Genomic DNA, 23,426 nt, shown 5'->3' on the forward strand with positions numbered 1-23,426 from the left:
CTCCTCGGCCGCCCCCCGCTCCCCACCCCAGGCGGCAGCAGCGGCGCGGCGCGGCGCGACCCCCAGCCGGCCCCGCACAGGAGGCGCCCGCCTGCCGGCCGGGGCGGGCGGAGGCGCACACGCAGCGCGGCACACGGGCACGGGCGGGCGGGCGCTTAATCCGCCGGGCGGGGCGAGGCGGGGCGGGGCGTCCCGGCGAGCCACCCGGGCGGGGAGGGCGAGCTCCCGCGCCCCCCCCCCGTCCCGTCCCGTCCCGGGCGCGCAGGTGCGAGGATGAAGCCGGGGCGCTCTCCCCCCGCCGCCGCCGCCGCCGCCGCCTCGCCCGCTTCCCGGCGCAGCTGATGGGGCGCCGGCGGGGCTGAGCGGCGCTGAGCGGCGCCGGGGCGCAGCGGAGGGCGCCGTCCGTCCGTCCCGTCCCGTCCCGACCCGTCCCGTCCCGTCCGGCCGCCCTCGGATGCGGGGAGGCCCGTGGCGCGCGGAGCGATGGGCGAGTGGACCATCCTGGAACGGCTGCTGGAGGCTGCGGTGCAGCAGCACTCCACCATGATCGGCAGGTGGGTCGAGGCGCGCGCGCGCGCGGGCGGGGGGGGGCGGGGGGGGGAGGCCGCCGGATGCCCTTTGCCAGCCCCCCCGCCCCCCCCCCCCGCGGCCGCCCGGCTGGGCGCCAGGGAAGCGCGGCACCGGCGCGCTGGCCGCCTCTGCGCGGGGGGGGGGTCCCTTGGCCTCGGCGGGGTGGGGGGATGCGGAGGGGAAAGCCGGGCCGCGGGACGAGGAGGGTGGGCGCCGCCGCCGGCCGGGTGGCCGCTTCCCTTTCCCAGCCCGCCCTGCCCTGCCCTGCCCGGGCACCCTTCTGGACTTTGGGGGGGCGAGACGGGCGAGCTGGCCCCCTCCTGCCCACAGCGGAGAGGAATGGGGCTGAAATACTGCATTGGCTGAGATGGGGTGAGGAGAGGGCAGCTCTGCCAAGTTGCACGAGAAAGCTCCTGGCCTCAAAGAGCTGCCGGGGACATTTCAGCAGTTGGGGGACCGGGGATGGCAGAGGAGGGACAGTGACCAGCAAGGTGGGGGGGGGATCATGGGGAGACCAGGGTGCTTTGTGGGGGGGGGGCTGCAAAAACAAAGCAAATGAAGAGGAGGCAGGAAGGTAGATGGATTGATGCTGGGACAGATATAGGAGAGGTGGAGGAAAGATTAACAGTGTTTGGTGCTTACAAGCTGCTGGCTGGGGTCAGCCAGGTGGTCCATCCATTCCAGCATCCTGTTTCCAACAGCAACCGAACCCAGATGCTGCAGAGTAGCACGCTGAAGTTCCCGTCATCCACCTGTTCAATTTCAGCTTTTGGTTTCTAGAGCGTTTTCTTTTTCCATTTATTATCCCACACCTTCTTACTTTTATAAACTACAACTTCGCTGTTCTGCTGTGGAAATGCACCTTTCTTCAAAGATTGGCACTGCCCCCTCTCTTCCCAGATTTAAAGAACACCTACAGACCATCTTTTAATCCTGGCCCTTTAAAGAGAGAAATTCTCCACCTAAACTTGCTAAATGGTGAGCAAGACACATCTTCCTTTTTACACTGGAAATGTGCAAAGTGTTATAGATCATCAGTCTCCATAGATTGGGTTCCAGAAATCTGATGCACCTGACTGGGTTTTCTCAGGCCAACAAGCCTGATCGATGTGGAACATGAACTCCAAAATGTGGCCTTCTCGCTTTCTTTGGGTTTAGAAGGATCACAGCCAAGAGGTCTTTCCGTTCAGACTTCCAGTGGTCCTCGTGTAAGGCCCCCCCTGTCTCTCTCACATGCAAGCTCCTGCCCACTCAACATATTTCCAAGCCACAAACCGCAAAGGGAGAGAGAGACAAAATTCAGAGTCCCTAAATGCCCTCGTGTCAACAATCCCCCCCTCCACAACTCCAGGGCCGCTCCTCAAAATTTGCCTCCCCTTCCTTCTCTTACCACATTTCTTCTCATTTTTAGAACAGGAAGTAGAGATTAGCAGGCCTTGAACCAGAACCAGGACAGAGCCATAGAACTTTCTGTGCCAAAGCATCTCTGGGCATGTGCCGAGTGCTGTCAAGCCAAGCAAACTTAACTCATCCCAGTACATTTGCCACACTTGTTGGCGTGATTTTCTGGCAGTTCCTCCACATTTCTTTTTAAAAACACTGTGCCGGAGGGATTTTTGTCTCTCCAAATTGCCAACCTGCCCCTATTTCCCTTTCCCTATAATTTGAGTCTAGAAAGGGAATCTCAGCCCCTGCTGTTCTTTCTCGAAGACCATCGTCTGAAGCAATGGATCTATGCCCCCCCAAGCTGATGAGAGCCACCCCCCAGCCTCCCCCACCCTCTCAGCGTCACTAATTGTTTGGTGCTTTCTGTGGTCATTCCACAGTTGGGTTTGGGATCAGGTATTTTGTCGGCAAAACCAGATATTTTGAGCAGGGGGTGGGGTTGTGTCTTTTCCCCATTGACCCCAGACCCTGACCTGTTAAAACTCTTACCTCTGGGTACAGCAGGCTTGCCCCCCACCCAAATGTGCCGAGTTGGCCCTCATGAACTCTCAGAATCTACTCAGCACCACCTTTAAAGGCTGTTTCCTCACAGTCACCCCGCCGACTTCTTCGGAGCTTTGCTTTGATTATGCTTGCGCTTTCCAACCGTCAGAGGCCGCCTCGCTTTCCTCCTCGCGCGTCCGTCCCCCCCCCCCCCCGGTTTTCCTGTGTTTTCTGGATGCTGGCGAAACACGGATCCAGAAAATGTGGGCAAAACACGGGGAAATGCGTGGGGAGAGCAAAGCAACCTCTGACAGAAAATGAAAGCATAATCAAGGCAAAGCCCTGAAGTAGTTGGCGGGGTGACGGCGAGGAAACAGCAGTGCATAAATGGCCCAAGTGTTTTTAAAGTCACATGTTTGTAACCCTACAAACACACAGCTAAAGCCACTATATTCTCCCTTCCGTGCTGGTAAAGAACAAATAAGAATGTAAGAGGTGCCCTGTTGGATCAGACCAGTGGTCCATCTAGTCCAGCATCCCGTCTTACACAGGACCAAACAAAGAGACCTTCCCTAATGTTATCTCCTAGCACTGATATTCAGAGGTTGGCTGCCTCTAAACATGGAGGTTTCCTTTAGTCAGCAGGGCTAGTAGCCACTGATAGACCTCTCCTCCATGAACCTGTCCAATCCCCTTTTAAAGCCATCTATACCTGTGGCTATCACTATGTCCACACAGGAATCCTGCTCCATATTCTCCAACCTCTCCCCTCCCCGCTTACTAGGGTGAGTTACTCTCCGTCCCCACCTATGAATCTTAGACTGTATTTATTTATTTACCTTATTTATAATTCACCTTTCTCACAGGGACTCATGGTGGGAATACACAGTCAGTTAGTACAATTAACCAAATGGGACATTCGATGAACAATGCATTAAGATTGTAGAAGTCTGGAACCAAGCAGAAAGAGCTGGAGCATAGCATAAGTATTAAGAGCATAAGGACATAAGAAAAGCCCTGCTGGATCAGACCCAGGTCCACCCAGTCCAACACTCTGTTCACACAGTGGCCAACCAGGTGCCTCTAGGAAGCCCCCAAACAAGGTGACTGCAGCAGCACCGTCCTGCCTGTGTTCCACAGCACCTAATATAATGGGCATACTCATCTGATACTGGAGAGAATAGGTATGCACCATGACTAGTATTCATTTTAACTAGTAACCATAGATAGCCCTATGCTCCGTGAACATGTCCACTCCCCTCTTAAAGCCTTCCGAGTTGACAGCCATCACTACATCCTGGGGCAGGGAGCTGAACAACATAACACATTAACATGAAACATTAAGTGATGCAAAAATTACATAATAGGATCCTACTTATAGTAAGTTATACATAGCAGTCTAGACCACAGTCCCCAATCATTTATACAAGTCTGTGAACCGTTTTGTACAGTTTTGCGCAACCCTGTGACCTGTGCAGAAAGGGCCTCTTGAAAACTCAGTTTTGCATAGTTTGTGGCAAGCCTGGAGAGTGGGAGCCTTCGTGATCTCCTTGGGCAGGCCACACCAGAGAAAGCACGTGTATGGACAGTGGTTGATTTTGCCCCATAATCTCACCATTAGAATATTGTCGAAGGCTTTCATGGTAAAGACCACGGTTACACAGCCCGGATAACCAACGAGAACCAACTCACCATTAGAATTTACAGGATGGCAGGGCAGGGAGGTCATGTCAGGACGCTGATGTCCACTATACAGTCCAGCCATTTCCAAACTTTTCTGTAGGAAGAATGGGAGCATATCATCATACCTGAAGGACTGCTTTGTCCCACATGAACCTATACATTCACTTCCGTCACCCCCGGAAGCCTTAATTAGGTTGCTCCTGCCATCTAAGGCTGAACGGGTGGCGACCTGAGAAAGGGCCTTCGCTGTCGTGGCACTAAAACGTTGGAACTCCTTTCCCCAAGGAGATTCATCCATCTCCCTCTATCTTTCATCAACAGGTGAAGACTTTTTTTGGTTTCATCTGGCATACCCTCAATAATGGTTATTGGCCCTCCTTCTAGTGGTGTTTTTGTGTTTAGAGCAGTGGTTAGGAGTGGTGGGCTCTTATCTGGAGAACCGGGTTTGATTCCCTATTCCTCCACATGAGCAGCGGAGGCTAATCTGGTGAACTGGGTTGGTTTGCCCGCTCCTACACACGAAGCCAGCTGGGTGATGTTGGGCTGGTCACACTCTCTCAGCCCCACCTACCTCACAGGGTGTCTGTTGGGGGGAGGGAGAGGGAAGGAGATTGTTCTTCCTTAAGTGGTAGAGAAAGTCGGCATATAAAAACCAACTCTTCTTCTTCTTAACTGTATTTTCATTGTTTTAAAAATGTCTTAACAGTTTTATGTTTGCTGCCTTGTGGGCCGTGATTGGGTACAACGGCATCAAAATGTTTTAAATTGATAAATGAAATGAAGTGGTGAGAGATACTGAGCACACTTTACTGAGCGGTACTTTACACTCTGATAACCAGTCGCCACCATTCAGGACCTAACATCTAGTCTGACCCACTGAGAAAATATCCTTCTAGCCCAGTACTAGAACAACAACAAAGTGCACTGAAACTCTAGAAAATACCTTACAACTAACTACGTAACACTCGTTTGGTCCAGCTCGTAGCGTAGACAGACAGCGTGGTGTAGCAGTTAAAGTGCCGGACTAGGATCTGGGAGGCCCAGGTTTGAATCCCCACTCTGCCACGGCAGCTTGCTGGGTGAGCTTGGACCAATTGTACTCTCAGCCCAATCCACCTCACAGGGTTATTGTGAGGATAAAATGGAGAAGGTTGTAAGCAGCTTTAGGGTCCCCGTTAGGGAGAAAGGCGGGATATAGATGAAACAAATAAAATGATAAACATGATATTTTAAGTGGTGCAGAAACTACCTAGCCTGGAGCATACTTACAGCAACAGGCAGGCGACACGGTAGTGTAGGGGCCACAACCCCTATCCTTTTACCAATGCAACTTTCTGAACCCTTTCATTACAGTACAGTCCTAATTTCCACATTTCGTCTGCACATCGACAGAGCGTGCGGCTTCATTGAAGCCTTGGACCGAGTCTGCGCGAGACTTAAAAGACAGTGTCTGCTGCAACCGGGCAAGCTCGGCAAGGTTCCCTCCCTCCCCGGGGGCCCCTCGGTCTCTCACCTCTTTCTGGTCTCTCGCCACTTCCCTAGGATCCTCCTGACAGTGGTGGTGATCTTCCGCATCCTGATCGTGGCCATTGTGGGGGAGACGGTGTATGAGGACGAGCAGACGATGTTCATGTGCAACACTCTCCAGCCAGGCTGCAACCAGGCCTGCTACGACAAGGCCTTCCCCATCTCGCACATCCGCTACTGGGTCTTCCAGATCATTCTGGTGTGCACACCCAGCCTCTGCTTCATCACCTACTCCGTGCACCAGTCGGCCAAGCAGCGCGACCGCCGGTACTCGTTCCTCTACCCGCTGCTGGAAAAGGACTGCTCCCGCGACGGCAGGAAGGTGAAGAACGTCAATGGCATCTTGGTCCAGAACCCGGACAGCTTGTCCAAGGAGGAGCCTGACTGCCTGGAAGTGAAGGAGATCCCCAGCACCCCCATGCGGCCCCCCAAGAGCGCCAAGGTCAAGCGTCAAGAGGGCATCTCCCGCTTTTACATCATCCAGGTCAGATTTGGGAGGGGAGGCATCCCACAGTGGAGAATTTCCCCTCTTATTATACCTCTCAACACCAAGATTTCCTTCCCACGCAAACCAGCAGTGAGAACGATTTAGGAGTCTTATTAGAGGACAAGAAACTTGACCCGAGTCAACTGTATGATGCTGCAGCATGTCAGGCCAATGCTGTTCTAGGCTGTGTTCGAAGGAGCTGGGTTCCAAGGGCTTTCCCCACATGATCGAGCAAAGCATAGCCTGACACTCCAGTCCCAATAGCACCCGTTGCTTTGAAATGGGGTGCTTAGAAGGGGGTCAGGGTGCGGCCCAGGGCAGGGACCCATCAAACTGCAGAGATCCAGTCCTGGGTCACTTCCAAATGTCAGGCGCACAACATGGCTGTGCTAGGAGTGACCACCGCGGTAACAAAAACACCCCCCACTGCAAACCATGAGTTCATGCAGATGTTGGGAGCAAGCTTTGTGCTATGACTGCTAGTCTGGAGGCTAGCAGGATTGGAAGGATGGGTGGGGGCAGGGAAAGGGTACCTAAAAGAGCCATAGTCATTTAAAAACAGAACCCACAACACAGAATACAATGGCAGCAAGTTACTTTCCGTTTGAGAGCTGCTGTCTTGCAGCTCCTTGCAGTTCCCACTGCAGTCAAACAATCCATCTGTCTCCCACTCCTCCAGCCTTAACAGATGCAAGAAGACCCCCCCACACACACATCTACCTCTTTCAAAGACTGCCTCTGCTGACTTCGTCTTGTGCTTGACAGGCCTGGGAATTATTTATTTATTTAAAGCATTTATTAGTTGCCTTTCTTCCTCATGGAGCTCAAGGTGGCTTATGAGATCTAAATAAAATATATAAAACCAAAATTTAAAATCACAGTTCAGGACTGTTTTAATCAAATGCAGTCCTAGAAAAAAATGTCTTTAACTGCATGCTAATGATTGAGAGTGAGTGGGCCAGGCATGTTTCCCTGGGGAGGTTGTTCCATAATCTTGGGGCTGTCACTGAAAAGGCCCTCTCTCATGTGCCCACCAGACAAGCTTCTTTTGTTGATGGGACAGTCTGGAGGGCCTCTTCCTGTGGTCTTAAGTCTGGGGCAGGAAAAGATGGGAGAAGATGGTCCTTCGCTTGGGTGTGCATGTGTGTCTGGGTAAGGCTCTGACTGGTCTCAGGCTAGTCCTGGTTTAAAAAATGAGAAGGCCAGAGGTAACAGGTCTCTCCCTCTAGGAACAAGAAGTTCCGCAAAGGAGCAAGCTGCCTGGGGGAATTGTGGGATCATCTTCCTGGAGCTTTAGAAAAGATTAGACAGCCATCTGTGAAGGATGGGCTGAGGGTTTGCTGTGAGTCAGTGCCAAGTGAAGGGGGGATTACAAAACCCAGTATTAGCTGCAGAATTCTGCCTGTTGTTGCATTCTCCAAGGGTCCCTTGGGTCTCCATCCAACAGTCCAAGCTTCACATATTGACCTCCCCTGATAGGTGGTCCAGCTCCACCCTCAAGTGGGCGCCTCTAGTGGGAAGGTCTTTCTCGGTCAGTGAACACATGGGCATCTGTGTTACTGACAAATCTGAGTATTCACATCTGAAAAATTAGCAGTCCATTATAGGATCAGTGTGAGAGCTAGTGTGGTGTAGTGGTTAGGAGCAGTGTACTCGAGAACCAGGTTTGATTCCCACTCCTCCACATGAGCTGCAGACTCTAATCTGGTGAACCGGGTTGATTTCCCCACTCCTACACACAAAGCCAGCTGGATGACCTTGGGCTAGTCACAGTTCTCTCCGAACTCTCTCAACCTCACCCACCTCACAAGGTGTCTGTTGTGGGGAGAGGAAGGGAAAGAGATTGTAAGCCGGTTTAATTCTTAAAAGGTAGAGAAAGTTGGCATATAAAAATCAACTCCTTATTCATACAACTTGTATTGGCAGGGGCCAGTTAAAGTACTTTTGAGGACTGGCTCCAGCTCACCAGTGGCACAAGACTGTGATTGGGGGGGAGGGGCAGAAGTGTCTTTTACTATGAAACCTAACCTGTCCCTGTGGGTCACAGTCAGGGTTTGTAATGAACTTGGCACCCTGACCTGCATGGCCCAGGCTAGCGCGATCTCATCAGATCTCAGAAGCTAAGCCCTGGTTAGTATTTGGGAGGGAGACCACCAAGGAAGTCCAGGGTCCCTACACAGAGCCAGGCAACGGAAAACCACTACTGAGTGTCTCTTGCCTTGAAAACCCTTCTGGGTTGCCATATGTTGGTTGCAACTCAGTGGCACTCTCCACCACCAATGAAGTCGGCAGCTGGTGGGGGGAACCCTCGAAGAACTAAACAGCATCATACAGGAGATCTTTCCCAGACAATCTCACGGATATCAATTTTGGCTCTGTCCTAGTGGAAACTGTTCCTTGCTGTTCCTTAATCAACGTTTTAGGGGAGGGGCCGTGACTCAGTGGTAGAGCATCTGCTTGGCATGTAGAAGTTCCAGGTTCAATCTCTGGCACTTCCAGTTAAAGCATCTGGCAGTGGGTGATGGGTCCTCTGCCTGAGACCCTAGAGAGCCACTGCTCCTCTGAGTAGACCATCTTTGTCCTTGACGGACCGAGGGTCCTGATGCAGCGTAAGGGCCACTTCATGGGATCCTAGGATCATCTGGGACAAATCGAATGTCCTTGCGAGCCACATCTGGCCCACAGACCATACGTTGGCCATCTGTATGGGCTCAGCTGGTATTCTAAACTCAATTCTGGTACGTGCTATCCCATCTGGATATTCATACCTTATCGTCTTATTCAGCAAAAACTCTACTTTGACCTCTCCCAGCGCTGACATATACATCACATACACAGCACGGGTTTCTCAAGAACAAATCATGTCAGACTAACCTTATCTCCTTTTTTGAGAAAGTTACTACCTTGCTGGATCAGGGGAATGTTGTAGACATAGTTGATCTTGATTTCAGAAAGGCTTTTGATAAGGTCCCACATCATATTCTTGTTGACCAGTTGGTAAAATGTGGTTTGGACCCTATTACTGTTAGGTGGATCTGTAACTGGTAGACAGATTGTGCCCAAAGAGTGCTTGTTAATGGTTCTTCATCCTCTTAGAGAGGAGTGACAGGTGGAGTGTTTCAGGGATCTGTCCTGGCCCCTGTGCTCAACATAAACGGTTGAAGGAATAGAGGGAATGCTTATTAAATTTGCAGATGATACTAAATTGGGAGGGGTAGCAAATATTAGTAGACAGAGCCAGGATACAGGATGGTCTTGACAGGCTGGAAAACCGGGCTAAAACTGATAAAATGAATTTCAGTAGAGATAAATGTACAGTTCTGCATTTAGGTAGGAAAAATCAAATGCATAATTATAGGTTAGGGGAGAGTTGCCTTGGCATTAAAAAAAGGTAAAGGTAAAGGTCCCGTGTGCAAGCACCGCTTCATTCCTGACCCATGGGGTGCCGTCACATCCCGACATTTACTAGGCAGACTGTTTACTAGGTGGTTTGCCAGTGCCTTCCGCAGTCATCTTCCCTTTACACCCAGCAAGTTGGGTACGCATTTTACCAACCTCGGAAGGATGGAAGGATGAGTCAACCTTGAGCCATCTACTTGAAACTGACTCCCTTCGAGATCGAACTCAGGTCGTGAGCAGAGTTTGGACTGCAGTACTGCAGTTTACCACTCTGCGCCACGGAGCTCTTACCTTGGCATTAGTGTGTGAGAAAGGGATCTTGGGGTCTTAGTAGACCACACATTGAACATGAGTCAACAGTGTGATGCGGTAGCTAAAAAGGCAAATGTGATCTTGGGCTGTATCAACAGAAGTATAGTGTCCAGATCACATGAAGTGATGGTTATTGCCTTACTCTGCTCTGGTTAGACCTCACCTAGAGGACTGTGTTCAGTTTTGGGCACCACAGTTTAAGAAAGATGTAGACATGCTGGAACATATCCAGAGGAGGGCAACGAAGATGGTGATGGGTCTGGAGACCAAGTCCTATGAGGAAAGGTTGGAGGAGCTGGGTATGTTTAGCCTGGAGAGAAGAAGACTGAGAGGGAATATGATAACCATCTTCAAGTACTTGAAGGGCTGTCATATCGAGGATGGTGCCAAGTTGTTTTCTGTTGCCCCAGAAGGTCGTACCAGAACCAACAGGTTGAAATTGAATCAAAAGAGGTTTTTCAGCTAAACATTAGAAAGAACTTCCTGACAGTTAAAGTGGTTCCTCAGTGGAACGGGCTTCCTCAGAAGGTGGTGGGCTCTCCTTCTTTGGAAGTTTTTAAGCAGAGTCTGGATGGCCATCTGTCAGCAATGCTGATTCTATGAACTTTGGCAGATCATGAGAAGGGAGGGCAGGAAGGGTTGCGTCAGTGCTTGGCTCTCGTGGCCCTTTCTTACACACCCAGGGCAGTGCCGATTGCCACTTTGGGGTCAGGAAGCATTTTTCCTCCAGGCCAGATTGGCCAGGGATCCTGGAGTGTTTTTTTTTGCCATCTTCTGGGCATGAAGTAGGGGTCATTGGGGTATGGGGAGGGGAGGCAGTTGTGAATTTCCTGTATTGTGCAGGGGGTTGGACTAGATGACCCTTGAGGTCCCTTCCAACTCTATGATTCTATTATTCTAATCCCTCCAGACCTGAGCAAAATATAGGATCCCCCATTTGTATGTTATAAGGAAACTGTTGGGGAAGGGACCATTCCCTGCTTGGATGGATGGAGGGGACTAGACAGAATGTACTGGGCTTCCTGCAGTGACATAAGCATGGAATTCAGTGTAGAATTCAGCAGCTGTTTGTAAAAACACCAGTTTTTTTTAGTCCTTATGCCTTTAAAGAAAATGCATGGCCAGGTTGAAAATCTGGTTGAAAATCTCACATGGGTGGTAGAGGGGATTCTAAGGACCAGCAGAAGCGCCTCAACAAGTGGAAAATTAAAACAAATTATTTCAGTTATTCAGGCCGCAGGATGCAGTTTTTCCTGGGTGCAGAATGTGGATTCTCTTAGCCGAGGATGTTGATTTTTGTGGAGGGAGGAGGTGAACTGAATGTACAGCCTGAATATAAGTGCCGTTTTGATCTCCCTTTGCCTGAGTGAGGGAGGAAAGTGGGATCTTGGCAGATATGGGTATTACCTCCAACATGGGTAATCCAGGCCAGTCCATTAAAAGAGGAGTAACTTAATACAATATAGAAACCTCCTAAAAGGGACATTCCAACAGTATGTGTGTTAGAGAATCAATCGAACTAGAGGACCACAAACAGGACATTTCTGTTTATGGGTTCACAAGATGTGAATGAACAGCAGTGTCACAGCAAACAGCCTTCCGTCCTCAGGCAGAATCAGTGCAGCCCCCTTCCGCCCCAAGTCTGACCAGCTCAGCTCCGAGGACCACAAGATGTTTTTGCCGCATTCTGTTCCCAGGTCTCTGACATAAAAGCCAGGAAAACTAACACCCTTCCCACCCAGAACTCCACCAGCACCAGGCAGGATTGGCTAGCAGCAGGGCATGGCTGGGAGCCATTGCTGCAGGACCAAGGACAGCTCTGGAGCAGCCAAACTGCTTCTCCCAGGCCTCGGCGTTCACCTGAGGTCCTCTCCCCTAGTTAACTGGCCATGACTTGCTTCTGAGGGGAGTGGGACATGGTCTGGAAGGGGCAGCACTCATGGGGGCGGGGGAGAGCTTTGAATTGCTTGGTGGGTGCTTGGGGTGGAGGATCCACAGCAAAATCCTGGCCTCACTTGCAAAAGAAGGAAGAGTGATAGAGCTCTCAGTTGAGTCCTTTTCCATGAAAAAAGTCCGCTGGGGGAAGCCCCACTGCTTGGCAAGGGGTCTTGGTGCAATGTTAAAGCTCCCTCTTCAGCACCTGGCATCACCTTTGAAAGGATCTCTGGAAACAAGTGATGGAAAGCCCTTTCCCTGCTTAGGATGCCAGGGAGCTGCTGCCACGCAAACTATGCAGGAGCAGAGCTAGATGGTACAAAATTCACAACAATGGACCTCCCCAGGGATGAACAGAGACACAGCATTCTTATCTCTCGGCAGACACTAATTTTCTGCCCGTAAGTATATCTCCTCTGCTCTAATCTAGCTGATTACAATGTGCATTGTACCTCTGCATCCTGAGTTCCTTCTCTGCAACCCTTCTCCCTCCAGGAGAAGTTCCAGCAGACTGGAGGAGGGCAAATATGGTCCCCATCTTTAAAAAAGGGGGGAAAGAAATCCCAATTATCGCCCAGTCAGCCTGACATCAATACCAGGTAAAATATTAGAGCAGATAATTAAACAGACGGTCTGTAAGCGATTAGAGAGAAATGCCATGATCACTGACAGTCAACATGGGTTTCTCGAAAACAGGTCATGCCAAACTAATCTCATCTTTTTTTGAAAGAGTGACAAGTATTGTAGATGAAGGGAATGGTAGATGAAGGGATGTAGTGTACCTTGATTTCAGTAAAGCCTTTGATAAAGTCCCCCATGATCTTCTTGAAACAAAGCTAGTAAAATGTGGGCTGGACTTCTACTGTTAGGTGGATTGGTAATTAGTTGACCAACCGAACCCAAAGGGTGCTCATTAATGGCACAACTTCATCCTGGAGAGGAGTGACCAGTGGGGTGCCACAGGGGTCTGTCCTGGGACCGGTACTATTTAATATTTTTATAAATGACTTGGATGATGGAATAGAGAGCATGCTAATCAAATTTGCAGATGACACCAAGTTAGGAGGGGTAGTTAATACCCCGGAGGGTAGGGTCAGAGTTCAGAATGACCTCGATAGACTGGAAAGCTGAGCCATAAGTAATAAAATGGATTTCAATAGGGAGAAGTGTAAAGTACTTCACCTAGGCAGAAACAACATAAGGCACAGGATGGGAGATAGTTGGCTTGACAACAGTACATGTGAAAGAGATCTGGGAGTCTTAGTGGACCACAAACTAAACATGAGTCAACAGTGTGATATGGCGGCTAAGAAGGCCAATGCAATTCTGGGCTGCATCAATAGGAGTATTGTGTCTAGATCAAGGGAAGTAATACTACTACTGTATTCTGCATTGGTCAGACCTCACTTAGAATACTGTGTCCAGTTTTGGGCTCCACAATTTAAGAAGGATGTTGACAAGTTGGAGTGTGTCCAGAGGAGGGAGACCAGAATGGTCAAAGGTCTGGAATCCATGCCCTATGAGGAGAGACTTAGGGAGTTGGGTTTGTTTAGTTTGGAAAAGAGAACGTTGAGGGGAGACATGATAGCCATGTTTAAATATTTGAAGGAGGGAACTAGCTTGTTCTCTGTTGCTCCAGAGACCAGGACATGGAGTAATGGATTTAAACTAAGAGAAAAGTGATTCCACCTAAACATTAGGAAGAACTTTCTGATGGTGAGGGCTGTTCGACGGTGGAATGCACTGCCTCGGAGGGTGGTGGAGTCCCCATCTTTGGAGGTCTTTAAGCAGAGGCTAGATGGCCATCTGTCGGGAGTGCTTTGATTGTGGGATCCTGCATGGCAGGGGGAGGGTTGGGGTCACTGGGGATGTGGGGGGAGGTAGTTGTTAATTTCCTGCATTGTGCAGGGGGTTGGACTAGATGACCCTGGTGGTATCTTCCAACTCTATGATTCTATGATTCTGACTGGGATATAAGGGCTATGAGGAAAGGTTGAAGGAGCTGGGTATGTTTAGCCTGAAGAGAAGACTGTGAGGGGATATGATAACCACCTTCAAGTACTTGAAGGGCTGTCATATCGAGGATGGTGCCGAGTTGTTTTCTGTTGCCCCAGAAGGTCGGATCAGAACCAACGGTTTGAAATTAAATCAAAAGAGTTTCCGTCTAGACAACAGGAAGAGCGGTTCCTCAGTGGAACAGACTTCCTCAAGAGGTGGTAAGTGCTCCTTCCCTGGAGGTTTTTAAGCACAGGCTAGATGGCCATCTGTCAGCAATGCTGATTCTATTACCTTAGGCAGTTCATGAGAGGGAGGGCATCTTGGCCATCTTCTGAGCATGGAGTAGGGGACACTGGGGGTGTGGGGGGAGGTAATTGTGAATTTCCTGCATTGTGCAGGGAGTTGGACTAGATGACCCTGGTGGTCCCTTCCAACTCTATGATTTCTCTACCTTTTAAGGAGAATCAAACCAGCTTACAATCTCCTTCCCTTCCCATCCCCATGACAGACACCTTGTGAGGTAGGTGGTGCTGAGAGACTTCTGAGGGAACTGTGAGTAGCCTAAGGTCACCCAGCTGACTTCATGTGGAGAAGTGGGGAATCAAACCCAGTTCACCAGATTAGAGTCCACCGTTCCTAACCAGTACACCACTAACCAGTATATAGTGCTGGCTCTCACACTCGCCGAGTAGATGCATTTGAAAGTCTACCAACAGTACCTGAAGACAACAGGCATTTCTTACCACTGTCCTTCAGCAACTGGTATTCAGAGGTAGACTGCCCTGGAACCTGGAGGTTGATAAGTGTTAATGGCCATCATGGCTGATAAGTGTTAATGGCGTTCTAGTCCTCCTTGAAATGTCGGTATCCCTCATGAAATGTTGGTATCCCTCATGAAAATTCCCCCGCTGTGTGGTAGCGAATTCCATCATCCTGATTATGTGTTGCGTTAAGGAGTAATTGGTGATGGGGTCATTTTCGAGTCTGGACTGACGGGTCTTGTGGAGAATCCCCTGCCTAGATAATGCGTATACCAAATGCAAAGGCAGAGCCTGTTTTGGGGGACTTTCCCTTGGCTGAGCCCCCAGACTTCCACCCAAGAGTTCAGGCTCAAGGGCACCCTTGTAGGTAGCTTGTCACCCGCACTCAACCTACCTGCAAAGCCCTAGGTGGTTTGGGACCAACAAACCTGAGGGCTGCCTAATCCAGGGTTCTCCAACATGGTGCTCGTGGGCACTTTGGTGCCCATCAGTACTTCTCTTGGTGCCTGCCAAGTTTTTCAGAAAGTGGGTGGGGCCATTTTAAGGCAGGGCTTGTGATCAGCTGCCCCCATTCAGATGAAAGGGCTTTCTACTAGAGAATCAGGAGGACCGGTAAACGCCTGGGCTTTCCTTAGCTAGTGTGTAGTTGCCTTTCAGGCTTTCCTTCTTCCCAGGAGCTGTGAAGTATTCCATTCAGATCTTCCTCCGGTGGCAGCTATTTTGGAGGGGCACCCACTCCCTCTCCCAAAATTCCAAATGTTCCCACAAGCTCTAAAAGGTTGGGGACCCCTGGCCTAATACCTTATGAACCTACCAACCACTAGGGTAATCTTTGGAGGACCTGCTTCAGGTACCTTCTGAGATTGGGCAGTGGTGACAAAGGAGAGGGCCTCCTTGGTTGTGTCACCAAAGGGCTGGAATGCTCTCTCCAGGGTGATTCATCTGTCTCCTTCTGTTGCCGTCTTCTGCCAGCAGGCAAATACTTTTCTGTTTTGTTTGGCATTCCCTCAATGACCCCTCCTTTATAACCAATTTTAAAAAATGTTTTGTATATATTTTAACTCTTTTTTTAAACATTTTTAATGGTGTGTGTTTGGGAAGGAGGTTGGTTTTAATGGTTTTAAAATGTTATTTTATCATACATGTTTTAAATTGTTAGCGGCTTTGCTGGCCCATGTAAGGGCAGAAAGGCGGGATCCGAATGTTGTAAATAAACAAGCAGTACTTTCTTCCTCCAGGTGGTTTTCCGCAATGCCTTGGAGATCGGTTTCTTGGCAGGACAGTACTTCCTCTACGGCTTCAACGTGCCGGCCATCTTTGAGTGCGACCGCTACCCTTGCGTCAAAGAAGTGGAGTGCTACGTGTCCCGCCCCACCGAGAAGACGGTGTTCTTGGTCTTCATGTTTGCTGTCAGTGGCATCTGCGTCCTCCTGAACCTGGCCGAACTCAACCACCTGGGCTGGCGCAAGATCAAGACGGCCATCCGGGGCGTGCAGGCCAGGCGAAAATCCATCTGTGAGGTGCGGAAGAAGGACATTTCCTCGCTGGCTCAAGTGCCTACGCTCGGACGGACGCAGTCAAGCGAGTCTGCCTATGTCTGAGCCGGTTCCGATCCCGTGCGGAAAGGGGCACTCGGTAGATCGGAAGTCACCAACGCAAAAAAACAGAAGATCGAACTGAACTGACCACAATACCTCCCAGGTTAACGATGCAATATTCGGCGGGTGCTTTCCAAAACCCCTCCCTCTTTGTAAGAGGGATGGGTGTCACATTCGCTTTAAGGGCTGATTGGGGAAATCCAGCCCCTTGGGAGTCAGGTGGCGGGCGGGAGTGGGGGGACAGAGGTCTCACCCCCCCATTCCTTCATTTGGCTCCACTATTAACTCTTCTCAACTCTCTATGGTGCAAGCTAAAAAGTGGGTTTCACGGGAACTTGTGCCTAAGACGCCTTCCTTTTTGCGGACTGGGTGATGCAAACGCATGAACCTGTATGTATGTGCGTGTGTGGGGGGGTGGCTTTTCAGAGGGAGTGGGGGGGCTTCCTTTAAGAAAAGGTAGGGGGAGAGAAAGAGCTTACTGCGCCCTCTCTTGCATGGCAAGCTCTCTGGCACGATGTAAATATTTCATAGGCAAATGTGATTTTTTAAAAATACAAAACAAAGAAAACAAAAAACTGGTAAGTTATGCAATAAAAAAGAACATTTTCTTTGCTCTGGTGAACTCACTTGGCATGCAGGCTTGGTGGGGGGGGAACAGGGTGTGGCAGAGCCTCGTGCCTCAATTGGAGAGGGTTTATGTACAAAAATGAAAACCCAGCCGAATCCTTGGCTTCCTCTTGCCAGAGCACCTAGTCAAGGCACAGGAGCGCAAGGTTGCCAGCCTCCAGGTGCGACCTGGAGTTCTCCCAGAGTACAGAGAACGGTTCTCCTGGAGAAAAATGGCTGCTTTGGAGGGGGGGGGGCTCTATGGCATGCTAGCCTGCTGGGGTCCCTCCCGTCCTCAAACCCTGCCCTCCCTAAGCTCCAAACCCAAATCTCCAGTAATTTCCCAGTCCTGAGTTGGCAACCCTTGCCAAGAGAGCTGGCACCTCAGAGGCCTTCGTGAAGAGCTCCTTCCCCACCTCCTTTCAGTTAGCAAATCCCCAGTTGCTTTCCTTCTGCATTCCATCTTGTTGGGGACTGGCTGGAGAGGCCGGATTGTCTAGGCCCCAAAGCCACTGGGAGGCAAAGCTTTCCCTCTGCAAACCTTCCTTCCTTCCTCCATCCCCATCCATGCTTGCGCTCTCTCTCTCACCCCCCCCCCGTCAGCTGCAGAGGCCTTCCATCCCTTAATCTGCTCTCTAATAGGTCTAAAGCAGAGAAGGGGGTTGACTGGGCACCATCTGGCTCGCCTTGCCAGTGAAGGCAGAGGGCCCTGAGATCTTTGGGTGCCGAAGGCCCAGAGAGGAACCGAGCACACCAGACCAGTGGATCTTCCTACCTCCTCGAGTGCGGGAGAACCCACTAGTTGCTGTTAAGAAACAAAAGGATCCAGCCACGGCCACTTCTCTGTAGATCCCCCCACCTCCTCCTCTTCTGTGTTTTCTAATCCACCCCATTCTCTAAGCTGTTCTGGTGCAGCTCCTTCCGCACAGACCCCGGGACCCCCTGTGGTGCACTCTAAGCTGCTTTGGTGTTCCAAACAGATGAACAAAGGGGCCCAGGACTCCAAAAGACGGGGCCAGCCAGCACTCTGCGGAAGAGCGGGGTCACAGCAGAGAGGCTGGAGGGGGGTGTTCAGGGTCCCTCGCACCCAGGAAGGAACAGTCCCATCTGTCCCAGAGCAGCTATGTGGTGCCATCTCTCTCTTTCTTCCTTCAGTGCTCACCGTTTGTTTGGGTGGTGTCTAAGCCTCAACCCCCAAATGCGAAGCAAACCCTTGTGACAAGCAAGCTCCTGGGCCAATGGCCACACCTGATGGACGTGGGAGGCCAGCTGTACCAACCAGTTGAATGAGTTGGGTCAGCAACTAGCCCCCTCCCCCCCCCCCGAAAACCATCAGCAGGCTCTGCGGCCATAGCCTGCAGGCTAGCAACTGAGAGGCCTGGATTTGGCCCTCTTGCCTCCCTTGCCAAATGTTTCGCTTAGGCCGGCCAGCCAGCCCATCTATTCTCCTTAACCCATAACTGGCAGCACAGGATACATGTATTTTTTAAAAAACCTGCTGGTAAAGGTTAAAAAACAGATTGTTGCCCAAGACTCTGCTGCTTGAGGGTCATTTTCCCCTTTTCAGTCTTTTGCCTGGTTTTGGTTCCCTCCTGCTCTCCCTTCTGTCTCCAGAAGATGGGCAGGGCACAACTAGTGGCAACTCCTCTTGGGCACGGGCACAGCACCACATTGCAACAAAGGGCAAATGGGGGACTTTGGGGCAGGGCAGCCGGGCATAACCTAGCACAGCTGGGGTGAGGGGAAGTGGCACCTGCCAAAATTCCCTCACTCCTCTGGCAAGTTCTAGGAGCGCTGGTCTGTCTCTTGTGTCTGGCCACTGTTAACGTGCCTGAAGTTGGGCTCAAGGGAAAAAGGCAGAACTCCATGCAGCTGTTCCTGCTCTCCGCCCGTGTGCTTATTTGCACCAGGAACAAGGTGAGAGCTGATTCATCCACACGCCTCTATTAATAGTGGCCTGTGCCCTGCAGGGCCTTAACAGCTGCCGACACTGTTTCTCTCACTCTTCACCCACTTGAAGGACTGCGGAAGACACAGGACTGACGCAGGGGTACGCATGATGAGAACTGCCCCCCCAATACGTTTTTAATTGTACCTGCTCTTGGTACCTGTAAGCAGCCTCAGGTGCAGGGAAACCATTATCAGCTCAAGCTCCCAGTGGAGGAAGCATCTGTGTGCGAGAGCAGCTGGCTAATTTCTGTGCGTTCAGGCACAAAGGCAGAGCTGAGTGAGAAAGCCGCCTCACAGGCTCGGGCTTGGTGATTCTGCTCTCCTGCAATTTGGAGAGAGGACTCTAAAGCAGCCTGAGAGCTGAGTGGAAGCGAGCCCTTTGGGGTCCTCTCGAGCCCCTAGCCCAGTGGTTTGTGACAAGCCTGCTTGTGAAAACAGCACTTTTTACAGAGCCTGGAGTTCGAGAGATTTTGTGTCTCTGCTCCTATGGGTGCATCCAGGCCTCTGGGCATTCATAAGCCCCGAAGAAAGAAAAGTTTTTGGGGCCAGGGTTCATGTCTCCTAACAGTTCCAATGCCAGTGTTCAGCCCCCAAAAGCACAGGGAGAGAGTGCCTCTGAGCATGTACCTACTGTGGATCTTATCCTTTAGGAAGCACAACAGCAATCATCACCCCACCACTACAATGAGGGGAATTGGGGTGGGGCTCCATGCAGGCTCCAGATACTTGTTTGGGATTGTGAAGGAAGGGTCTCACAAGTCATGTTCCCTCTTTAGTCCTGGGAGCTTGGAAAAGGTCTTGCAAGGCCCAGGATCTCAGCATGAGGGCCCCAGGGGCTTTGCTAGGGCTTGCAAGACCCTTCCGTCATGGAGAAACTATCCAATTAACAGGTTCAACACCAGAAACCTGTACAAGGAAGCTGGAAACCTTGGAGGCTCAGTTTCTAACCAAGAAAGGTGCAGACGAATAGGGGTGAGTAGATCACACAAGCTGGGGGTGGAAACAGGATTCCGAGATCCTTCTATCAGTTCCAGTGGTCATGTGCGGACGGGGAGGGGAAGAAATTACACAAAATGACCAGATTTAGGCACATGTGCCTTCCTGGCATAATTCAAGGCCACAATTTTAATCAAGAGGAACTCTCCCAAGGCCAGAGGAAACAATGGGAGTTTCGTCCCTATTCAGTGTTGCCCGTCTCTAGGTGTAGCTCTCTCCAAGTGGTTGACATGGATCATTCCATTATCACAGTGCAAAGAGGGGGAGGGTCTCACATGAGCAAACAGTCCTCTCTCCACCCACATCCCGCATGCAGAAAGCTTATGCCTCAGGGAGCAGGGTCCTAGCCTGAGATGCTACTTTCCCTAAGAGCAGGGATTGGCTTTGTACAAAGGTTGATTGCACTGCATCACTCAAACAGCAGGCTGATGCAGAGCCCAAGACATGCACTTCAGTAGCCCCCTCCTTGGACTGACACCCCCCCTCCCAGCTCTCCTACAGAAACATGGATTAGAGAGTTCAAAAAGGAGGCATCTCCAGCCCAAGCCCCAATCCTAGGGCAGGGGAGCTGGGTTGGGACTATTCTTAGATCTTGCTGCTATTTTTACAACCAGCTGCTGAACGGAGGGGGCTTTCGCAAGGAGGGAAAGAAGAGGCTCTAGTGCACATGCCAAATGGAGCGACATTATCCGGTGTGAATTATGCATAGCAGCTGAATGTGCAACCCAGGCCAGAACTAGCAGCCTGCTCCCCAGAGAGCAGGGAAGGGGAGAGAAAAGCCAGCAGGATCCTAACACCTCAAAGCCCGCCCCCCCCAAACACCTGCCTCATTCTCTCACTTCTGCTTCATGCCAGATAGCTTGGCGATAAAGGGATGGCGTCACCAGGCTGATTGGCAGGTGGGGAACACAGAAATCCTGTAGTCCCCCCCCCACACCTTTCCCTAATATTCCTTTCAGCTTAATTTCACGTAAGAAACTTCTTACCAAAGCTGCGTTCTCTGATCGGGGGGTGGGGGGAGAATTCTGTCCAATGCCATGTTTTGCTGGGGTTCAAATGCACAAGGGAAATACACTCTGCACTCCAACTGCCACTGAACACATTACTAAGCATGTGAGTGCCGAGCTGGGAGCACAGCTGGAGTCAAGGACAAGTAGCTTTGCTTATGTTATGACGGTCTGCACCCCGGCCGATAGCTGTAATCTCTACAGAGACTCTGGGAACCAGAGTCAGCCTAGTTTCTAACGGTGCCTTTCTGATGTATATGTGTTCACCCTTCCCGCCGTTTCCCCACTTAAGTCCTCGCCCCTCTTTCCTGTAAGTTGCTGCTTTCCACCTTATGCTTTCCAAATAAATGGCTTCTTAGACAACTCTGTTTGGCTGTTCTCTTGTTTGGGATTCGACAGGTGGACCCAGACCTTACATTAGGACTCAAGTCTATTTTTTTTAATTTTGCTTTATAGTTTTTTGTATTTTACTGTCAGGAACGTGAATGTTTCCTCGTTCCTAAGGTGCATGGCAACAGCACCTGATCCCACTGATTCCTCGTTGGGAGAGGACAAACGAAGGGAAGGTCCACCAACGACCTCCACCGCTCAAGAGATCCTCCGACAGCTCCTGCAAGGGGAGGCTGAGGATCAGTTCTGAAGTCTCCAGAGGAAGGTCGACCGGCGCCGACGTGAGGAACGAAGGAAGGCTACCAGGTCTTACCTACTAAACCAGTTCCGCCGCTTGACCACCGGTGCTACTAGGGGAGTGCGGGGGGAACATACCCTGCTCGCCCAAGAGGGAACTTCCTTACTGACACAGTGGATCGCTAGCACCGCAGCTCTCGAGGATTTATTGGACTGCCCTTTCTTATGAGACACCATGGCTGAGGGCTCAGGAGGTGACCGCTTTCAGTTCAAGGTGAGTAATGCCACCGTCAAGATTGTGTTACGCATCATGGAGTCCCCCGTCAGCACTGGAAGCCCAGATTTACGAACTGCTACTGTCAGATTTTGGCTCCGCTGCCGCAAGCGTGGCTTGACAAATAATGCCATTACTAACCAAACTGGAGGAGGTAAAACTATTTTTAACTCCCCTGTTTGTGCAACTTTTCCAAGACACCGCTGATGCTCAGGCGGCGAAATCAGGAGCGGCTGTCGCCAGAGCCGAGGCCTGGTTGGCGGAGTCGGGTGCAGCCCAGGCGCTCGAGACCGTCCCGAACACGGCGGCTGCCCTGGGAGCGCGGCCCAAGGATGTTGGGCCAGGCTCAGGAACTGGAGAGGAGGACTACTTGCTTTCGCTCTCTCCCGACCGGTCTTTTATGGCTCTTCCTAGACCAGTGATGGCGACCTTTTAGAGACTGAGTGGCCAGACTGCAACCCAAAACCCATTTATTTATCGCAAAGTGCCAACACGGCAATTTAACCTGAATATTGAGGTTTTAGTGTAGAAAAAACAACTCATACATTAACATCTTTTGTCTTAAAAGAAAAACACAATAACAGCGCTTTCAATGATACAAACAACTTTTTATTGAAAGGTAAAAGTTTGCATTTGGTATGCTTTTGAACATGTTAATTACATGCTGGGTAAGTGGGTGTTCCTCTTTCAGTAGGGGACTTCACTGAAAGGTGGGAGGCGCTGCAAAGTCCGCCCTGTGGCCCGAGCGCTCTGCTCCCCTCCAGCTATGTCACACTGTGAGCTATGCTCCCCTCCAACCTAGCTCCTCTCCAACCCCACTACGGGAATCACCTTCACCACAGATTCAACAGGCTGCCGTTCGCGCCGCACCCTCATGCCGCATGTGAGCCGCCTGGCATGTGAGCCGCCCTGCCGCATGTGACGGGAGGGAAGAAGCACTCCCATTAGGCTGCTGGGCAGAGGGGCGGGCGATGTGAGAAATGCCCTCAGGCGCACATGGAGGGGGAGGGGAGCAGCCCAGCCCCGCGTCCCTCTGGCTTTCTAGTAACGAACTCAGGCGAACTCTGTGCTGGGGCGACGGCGCGCGTGCCCACAGAGAGGGCTCTGAGTGCCACCTCTGGCATGCGTGCCATAGGTTCACCACCACTGTCCTAGACACTTAGCTCATCATCAACGAGCTACCGTTCACTATGCCCTGACCCAGGATATCTGTGCCTACCCCGGGGAGGGGGATTCTGAAGGAGAGGATGCTGGAGACTGGAACGCACCTTTCAATCTCTCTCAGGGGCAGCACAGTAGGGACGCGGCCGAGGATTGGAATACCCAATTCTGCGTTTCCCAAAGTCTGCGCAGAAGCGGCCCGGCAGATGAAGTTTCTCGCTTGCGCCTCCAAAACCGTGAACTACAGCACCAGATGGCCCAAATGCAAGAGCGAATGGATGCGTTATGCCGGGAATGGAGGCAAGGAGAACAACTGGTAAGACTGCCGCTACCGCTGCAGCGACCCGGTGTCCCTCCACAGGCGCCGCTGCAGGCTCCCCCGCAAGCGCCCCCGCAGGCTCCGCCACAAGCACCCCCGCAGGTGCCGCCACTAGCGCCTCCGCAGGCTCTGCCACAAGCACCCCGCAGGTGCCGCCTCAAGTCCCACCGGGGTGGCTGGGGGTTTTCCCTCCGCATTGGCAGTACCCGCTGCCCCGTCCTCAAGCATCCTTAAAAGACTTACGAGTGACTTTTGATGGCGCTGTGGAAGCGTTACCCTATTTTTTA

The 23,426-nt window shown here is 51.3% G+C and overlaps 1 protein-coding gene across 1 annotated transcript; it reads left to right on the forward strand.

The window, feature by feature from the left end:
- The first annotated feature begins 476 nt into the window (after positions 1 to 476).
- On the forward strand, positions 477 to 16,220 carry LOC130474388 (gap junction delta-2 protein-like). Its single transcript, XM_056845981.1, has 3 exons — positions 477 to 554; positions 5,725 to 6,193; positions 15,840 to 16,220. Exons 1-3 carry the CDS (start codon positions 484 to 486, stop codon positions 16,200 to 16,202), a joined length of 903 nt encoding a protein of 300 aa, XP_056701959.1. The 5' UTR covers positions 477 to 483; the 3' UTR covers positions 16,203 to 16,220.
- The last annotated feature ends 7,206 nt before the right edge of the window (positions 16,221 to 23,426 follow it).

This window comes from Euleptes europaea, chromosome 3 (assembly GCF_029931775.1).
Source record: "Euleptes europaea isolate rEulEur1 chromosome 3, rEulEur1.hap1, whole genome shotgun sequence".
Lineage (NCBI taxonomy): Eukaryota > Metazoa > Chordata > Lepidosauria > Squamata > Sphaerodactylidae > Euleptes > Euleptes europaea.

What these genes read in the sequence shown, in the direction of transcription:
- LOC130474388 (XM_056845981.1), top strand. Translation starts at nt 484, where the DNA reads ATGGGCGAGTGGACCATCCTGGAACGGCTGCTGGAGGCTGCGGTGCAG. An exon ending in CACTCCACCATGATCGGCAG is followed by an intron (nt 555 to 5,724) that starts GTGGGTCGAGGC and finishes CCACTTCCCTAG; the next exon opens with GATCCTCCTGACAGTGGTGG. An exon ending in CCCGCTTTTACATCATCCAG is followed by an intron (nt 6,194 to 15,839) that starts GTCAGATTTGGG and finishes TTCTTCCTCCAG; the next exon opens with GTGGTTTTCCGCAATGCCTT.